This window comes from Phoxinus phoxinus, assembly GCF_949152265.1.
Source record: "Phoxinus phoxinus genome assembly, contig: scaffold_124, whole genome shotgun sequence".
NCBI classification, from domain to species: domain Eukaryota; kingdom Metazoa; phylum Chordata; class Actinopteri; order Cypriniformes; family Leuciscidae; genus Phoxinus; species Phoxinus phoxinus.
In genome coordinates this window covers 22,501-30,364 of record NW_027639364.1, presented here as the reverse complement: position 1 = coordinate 30,364, position 7,864 = coordinate 22,501, and the positions used below count along the sequence as shown (strand labels likewise).

Sequence of the window (7,864 nt, the reverse complement as noted above, 5' to 3'; positions counted from 1 at the left end):
TCTCTCCCTCTCTTTCTCTCTCTCTCTCTCCCTCTCTCTCCTCCCTCTCTCTCTCTCTCTCTCTCTCTTCTCTCTCTCTCTCTCTCTCTCTCTCTCTCTCTCTCTCTCTCTCTCTCTCTCTCTCTCTCTCTCTCTCTCTCCTCCCTCCCTCTCTCTCTCTCTTTCTCTCTCTCTCTCTCTCTCTCTCTCTCTCTCTGCAGGGGGCCGGGGCCCGTTTACATGCTTTGAGCCAGTTTTGTTTTAAGTGGAGGTGCTAAACACCTTCCCCCTGAGATAAAAGATGATTAATACCTTTGAATGAGGGCCGCTTAGTGGCTCAGAGTCCCTTAAGCACTTAATTAGTGAAAGGATGGGCCTGACATCACACACACACACACACACACACACACTGAGAGGTGTGTAAGAGAACGCTTTGATCTGCTTCACTCCTAACAGCAGGCATTACAGTGATGGAAATTTGATTAGTTCTCTCCCATTCACTTAACCAGTTTAACATTTAACCAGTGACATTTGTGGAAGCCGTATAAATATCCCAGAGGAACAGGACCGAAGGCACAGACCTGACGTGGTGTGTGTGTGTGTGTGAAGAACATGGATTTACTGTCGCTGTGTGTGTGTTCTTCTGCTCTGCGCCGTCCATCAGTCCTGTGAGTATTGCTCAGTTTTATTGTTATTATGCAAGATCATCCTAATTTAATCTAATCTGCTGAACCCTGCGGGGATATTAATGTAATCTGTCATGTGATATGTTTATATGAATATGGTAATGACTCATCACAATACCATGTTTTATATGTACTGCAATTTATTCATGAGATACTGACTGTCACGTTAAGCCATTATACTTTTATTAATATCTTAAATTTCATAGTATTTTACTAATGTTTTAGTACTTTTATGTTTTGCCTATATCATTTTTATTTCAGTTTTGAATGTTTTAGTACTTAACTAAATAAAAATTATATATGATTTAGTTTGTATTATTATATTGAATAAATAAAAAGGCATATTTCTTTATAAGTTTTGACCTTCCTCACTACTCATTTTGAATACGTTTTTTTAGTTTATAAAAAATGCTCAACCCAAATTTGGGTCAAATATGGACAAACCCAGCCGTTGGGTTAATTTTTTTAATTAAAAATGTTAACCCAACGGTTGGGTTAGTCCATATTTGACCCAGATTTGGGTTAAAACAACCCAGCATTTTTTAGAGTGTATTTCTCATTTGTTCCCATTAGCCTCATTTTTATTATTGTTTTAATGTCTATATATCATTTTTATTTAAGTTGTTGTTATTTTAGCACTTCAAATTAAACTAAATGAAAATGAGAAATGATGCCTAGACAACTATATATTATTTTAATTTTTTTTATTTCAGGTAATGTTTATTTTATTTAAAGTAACACATTTTTTATATGTTTACGCAGTCTTGATATCGACTTTATTTAATTATATGCAAATGATTGCATTTTCTCAGTATCTATCAGTTTTGGGTGTAATGCATTACTAAGTAATTAATTACTGTAATTTAATTACTTTTCTCCTGAAAAAGTAAGGGATTGCTCTAATTGTTTTCAGTAATTTAATTACAGTAACTTCTGATGTAATTGCATTAAATACAGTATAGACAATAAAACTAGTCTATATAAAACAATCAAAATTGAACGTTTACTGTTAAAATGTTTGTTTTTAATGTAACCTTCTCGCTTTTAATACTTTGGTCAGTTTAAGAATAATTTATGCAATTTTATATTATTTATTTGGAAGAATTTAAAGAGGATTTTCATGTCTATCCATGCATTGTTCAAGTGGACGAGGTTGATATGGAATTTAGAAAGTAATTAGTAATTAAATACTTTGTATAGAGAGTAAGTACACTGTTGAGGATGTAATTAGCTAGACAAACTTGCCATAAGGATTAATGAGAACTAATATAACTTATGTCATTTAGTCTCCGCAGTTTTGGGTAAAGGCCCCGAGTCCAGGAACCTGTTCACAGAGAGAGCGTGCTGTAGACGCCAGAGTCACATCATCTACATCGGCAAAGGTGAGGCATATAATTATTATTATCTTGCTGTTCGGAGCAGTTTGCATCACTCTTTTTTACTTTCTTACTTGTATTGTTATGCATAACAGATATTTCTGGCAGTCCCGTGAATGTCGATGTGGGCGTGTGCAGAACACATTGTGGCCAATCAGTGCGTTCCACGTCATTGGAGGCGGGGCTGAGGGCTTCCAAATATTCCTCAATGCTGGATTTCCTGCGACACAAAAAGGTAAAGCGGTTCTCCAGCTGGCCACGAGGGGGCGACATTTGTCGGAATCAAAACAAGCATGCAATATATTTATTGTGCATTAGATTCAAATAATTCAAACTAAAAGGTATATTTTTATAACATTGACCTTCCCAGCACACACACATACATACACACACACACACACACTCACTTTTCCTCTCTATTTCACACACACACACACACACACACACACCCTCTCTCTCTCTCTCTCTCTCTCTCTCTCTCTCACATTCACTCACTCACACACACACACGCACAAACACACACACACTCGGTTTCACTATCTTTGTGGGGACTCTCCATTGACATAATGGTTTTTATACTGTACAAACTGCATATTCTGTCCCCTTACACTAACCCGACCCCTAAACCTACCCATCACACACACACACACTAACCCGACCCCTAAAGCTACTCGTCTCACACACACACACACACACACACACACTAACCCGACCCCTAAAGCTACTCGTCTCACACACACACACACACACACACACACTAACCCGACCCGACCCGACCCCTAAACCTACCCATCACACACACACACACTAACCCGACCCCTAAAGCTACTCGTCTCACACACACACACACACACACACACACTAACCCGACCCCTAAAGCTACTCGTCTCACACACACACACACACACACACACACTAACCCGACCCGACCCGACCCCTAAACCTACCCATCACACACACACACACACACACACACACACGCTAACCCGACCCCTAAAGCTACTCGTCTCACACACACACACACTAACTCGACCCGACCCCTAAACCTACCCATCACACACACACACACACACTAACCCGACCCCTAAAGCTACTCGTCTCACACACACACACACACACACACACACTAACCCGACCCGACCCCTAAACCTACCCATCACACACACACACACACACACGCTCACGACCCCTAAAGCTACTCGTCTCACACACACACACACACACACACACACACTAACCCGACCCGACCCGACCCCTAAACCTACCCATCACACACACACACACACACACACACACACACACACGCTAACCCGACCCCTAAAGCTACTCGTCTCACACACACACACACTAACTCGACCCGACCCCTAAACCTACCCATCACACACACACACACACACTAACCCGACCCCTAAAGCTACTCGTCTCACACACACACACACACACACACACACTAACCCGACCCGACCCCTAAACCTACCCATCACACACACACACACACACACGCTCACGACCCCTAAAGCTACTCGTCTCACACACACACACACACACACACACACACACACACTAACCCGACCCCTAAACCTACCCATCTCACACACACACACACACACACACACACACACACACTAACCCGACCCCTAAACCTACTCATCACACACTCACACACACACACACTAACCCGACCCCTAAACCTACCCATCTCACACACACACACACACACACTAACCCGACCCCTAAACCTACTCATCACACACACACACACACAAACCTGACCCCTAAACCTAGTCATCTCACACACACACACACACACACACACACACTAACCCTACCCATCACACACAAACACACTCACACGACTCCTAAACCTACCCAACACACACACAGACAAATGTTCTCATAAACCACGTTTGAGTTGTAATACCAGTGTAATACATGTCATTATTCAAATTTGTGTCCTAATAAATCACACACACACACACACACACAAACACACACACTGACCCGACAGCCAACTAAGGCAAATTTAATTTCTGAAAATCAGTCTTATGATTTTAGAGGATCTCAAACAATTACTTGCTTAATATCTGAGAATCCCTGCAACTCAATATCTGTCCCGCTCCAGATGAGACGTCTGGACTCCTCGTCCTCGTCCCCCGGCCCCGTCAGCGGGCCCCCGTCCTGCGGTCTGAGCTCCGGCTGCGAGCCGGCTGGGGTGCGTGTGGACCGGGTCGTGCTGTATGAAGGTCTGCGGGAGGTGGAGATCATCGAGGACTGTCACTGCGAAGCCAAGATGAGCCAGTGTGTGCGCGCGCCGGCGCTGAGGACGTATTACTCTCAGACCCCGTACGAGACCGTTATCGACGCCGGCAAATGTGTGGGGTCCAAAGGGGCTCCAGGTAAATCACAATACATGATTAATACTACAGGCTCGAGGAATGAAAGGAGTGATTTGAAATTGAAATAGTAAATGATAATTTCTATACCCCTGAATCTAAATGCACTGTCCTGTTATTCCTACAGAGGGATTCTCATGCGTTCCCACTAAGTTTGATTCCAGCCTCATTGAAACTCCTAACAAAGTGGAGCTGATCCAAACCGTGACTCAATGCAAACTGATGGAGGGATGTTACCGCATCCCGTATGTAGAGTATCATTACGAGATCACGTACGACGACGACGGAGTCCAAGTGGAAAGTCTGAGGGTGAGTAAAGCAACAAGTGCATGTGTGAACATAAAGAGTTTTCAAACAGGGAGTCGTTTCTAATTGTAATTTCATCTCTTTTGGAAAAGGTTCTTTTAAAGTTATGAACTAAGGTTCTTCCAGTAACGTTAATTGAACATTTATGTGGTCTTTAAAGGGATAGTTCACTTTAAAATGAAAACTCTGTCATCATATACTCACCCTCAAGTTGTTTGAAACCTGTATGAATTTCTTTCCTCTGCTGAACACAAGGGAAGATATTTTGAAGAATGTCAGTAACCAAACAGTTAACTGGTCCCATTGACTTCCATAGTATTTTTTTTTCCCTACTATGGAAGTCAAAGAAGAAAGCAGAAGAAGAAAGAAATACATACAGGTTTCAAACAACTTGAGGGTGAGTATATGATGACAGAATTTTCATTTCAAAGTGAACTATCCCTTTAATAATGTCCTAAAAGTGTTATTATTTTGACATTGTTCATAAAAAGTCTGTTTTTTCCCTGAAACGATTTAGTTGGATGGTGGTCTGATGGTTTAAAAAAAAAGAAGAAGTTTCGGAATGTTCAGAGAACACTAAAAGTAACATTCCCGTAATGTTTGCAAAATTCTAAAATAGAATGTTCCAAAACAAGACTTTAGACGTTTTGAACATCTAGAGAACTTTCAGAAAAACAAACATTTTCACAACTTAACTGGAACGTTAAAATGTTTTTAAAACATGTATATGTGTTAGCTGGGTTCAACCATCAAATGTAAATCTGTGGTTGTGTTTGAATTCAAGACATGGCTAAATGTAGTTGAATAACTGGCATAAAGTTAAGTACAATCAACTTAGATAAGTCATTTCAACTTAAAATATATTAAACTGATTTTAAAAAAGGTTGAATTTACTTGTTTTTTTGATAAGTTAAAGTAAAGTGAAGACATGTTGTCTTAACGTATTGATCATATCATTTTTTACAGTCTTTACTGAACTGAAATCCAGGATCTCACACCAGTAAAAGCTTCCAGTCAAAGAGGAAATTAGTCATTTCCAAGTGATCCATGCTTGTTTTCCCATTTGTTAGACAAAAAGATCAGGATCCTGATCCACCCCCCCCCCACACACACACACACACATTTCCCTGATTGGACAACAATGAACTCAAGTGTCGATATGCATGAAGAAGATGTTACACACTAAATAACCACTTAGCGCTATAAAGTCCCATAGCACACCTTACAGATAGGCTATGCTCAAATGAAAGAAATGCTCAGTAACTCTTTCCTGGACAGGGTTTAAGTCCAGTCCCAGACTAAAGTGCATGTTTGAGCTGTCTTAACTTAAAACAGCTTGCACTGATATATCTTAAAATACACAATTTCCATTGTTTTGTCTCAAGATCCACACCAGTAATGTTTTTTTGTAAGGAATGTTTGTAAAAAAAACTCCTAATATAACTAAGGTCTAGTCCGGGCTTAATGTAAATCTTGCCCAGGAAACCGACCCTAGATGCTTTGATTTAATGCAAAAGCATGAATTTAACATGAATACTTCATTCTCTGAGGCTAAGTGCCATGAAAAAGCGACAAAATGTCCCAAATATTTAACATGCACAAAAAAAGGCTCCTTAATTTTACGTTTTTCATTATATTTTGTAGAGCTATGAAGTTTAGTGTGACTTTGAAATGTCTATAAATGCCCAGAAAATCAGTTCCCACTATCATATTAAAGTGAATTTCTAAAGCGGACGTTAAATGTTGTAATTGTGAAGTGTAGTGCGATCTGCATTGAAGTGCAGTGTGTGCTTATTGAACACATCTGTGTCAGATGCTCTGTCTGTCGCCGCGCTCGTAAAAGGTGTGAGGAGGACACAAATGGCCCCTGCAGGTGCCGAATCAAAGCTTGTGAACGGGCCGTCCCGCATTAACCGCGGGGGGACTGACGGCTTCTCTCTCTTGTGTTGCTAATGTTCCTACAGGAAATAGATGTTGGCAGATGTTTGGGAAGCTGCACCTCAGGGAGCCGCTGTCTTCTCAGGTACACGCCGGGATATCCCACCTTACACACAGCTGAGCAAACACACACACACACACACACACTTAATGGGGACTCTTCATAGACATAATGATTTTTATACTGTACAAACTGTATATTCTCTCCCCTTGCATTAACCCGACCCTAAACCTACCCATCACACACACACACACACACACACACACACTTAATGGGGACTCTTCATAGACATAATGATTTTTATACTGTACAAACTGTATTTTCTCTCCCCTTGCACTAACCCGACCCCTAAAACTACCCATCACACACACACACACACGTTTAATAGACATCTTCATAGACATAATGATTTTTATACTGTACAAACTGTATATACTCTCCCCTTACACTAACCCGACCCCTAAAACTACCCATCACACACACACACACTAACCCGACCTCTAAACCTACCCATCACACACACACATACACACTTAATGGGGACTCTTCATAGACATAATGATTTTTATACTGTACAAACTGTATATTCTCTCCCCCTACACTAACCCGACCCCTAAACCTACCCAACACACACACACACACACACACACTCTTGTACATCTATCTTTTTGAGGACATTCATTGACACAATGCAATCTCAAGCTCCATACCCTAACCATTTAAAACTAAGTGCCTAACCCGAACCCTTACGCTCAACCTCATTATAACCTGATCCCTGAAACCAAGTCTTGCCCCTCAAACAGGCCTTTAAAGACGTCTCAGAAAGTGACCGGCCAAAATGTCCTCACTTTACTCTCTTTGTCCTCGCTCTGATGGTCTAAAACTCAAAAACTCAAACCAGTCCTCACAAAGATATATGTACAAGTACACACACACACACACACACACACACACACCCTTTACAGTGCACACCAAAACATAACAGTTTATTTTGACACTTCTGTTAGTCTTTAAACCAAAGCAGAAACACAAGTTTAGTTAGTTGTATAAGTGAAATTGCCTTTGCTTTCTAATGTATTATCAAAAGTAGCATGGTAATTAAATTTGTTAATTAAATTTGTGTGTGTGTATGAAACACACACACGCACTCACACACATATTTTTGTAAAATACGTTTTTTATGCT

At 40.7% G+C, this 7,864-nt stretch overlaps 1 protein-coding gene across 1 annotated transcript in view; it reads left to right on the top strand.

Annotated features, from left to right (window-relative positions):
* The first annotated feature begins 385 nt into the window (after nt 1-385).
* Nucleotides 386-7,864, top strand: part of LOC306994297 (uncharacterized protein) — an 8,622-nt gene continuing 1,143 nt past the window's right edge. Inside the window, exons 1-6 of the mRNA XM_079639910.1 lie at nt 386-647; nt 1,952-2,047; nt 2,137-2,276; nt 4,164-4,437; nt 4,562-4,743; nt 6,705-6,763. Coding sequence (XP_079496036.1) covers nt 2,250-2,276; nt 4,164-4,437; nt 4,562-4,743; nt 6,705-6,763 — 542 coding nt within the window. The 5' untranslated portion in view covers nt 386-647; nt 1,952-2,047; nt 2,137-2,249. The remainder of the gene's footprint in view (nt 648-1,951; nt 2,048-2,136; nt 2,277-4,163; nt 4,438-4,561; nt 4,744-6,704; nt 6,764-7,864) is intronic.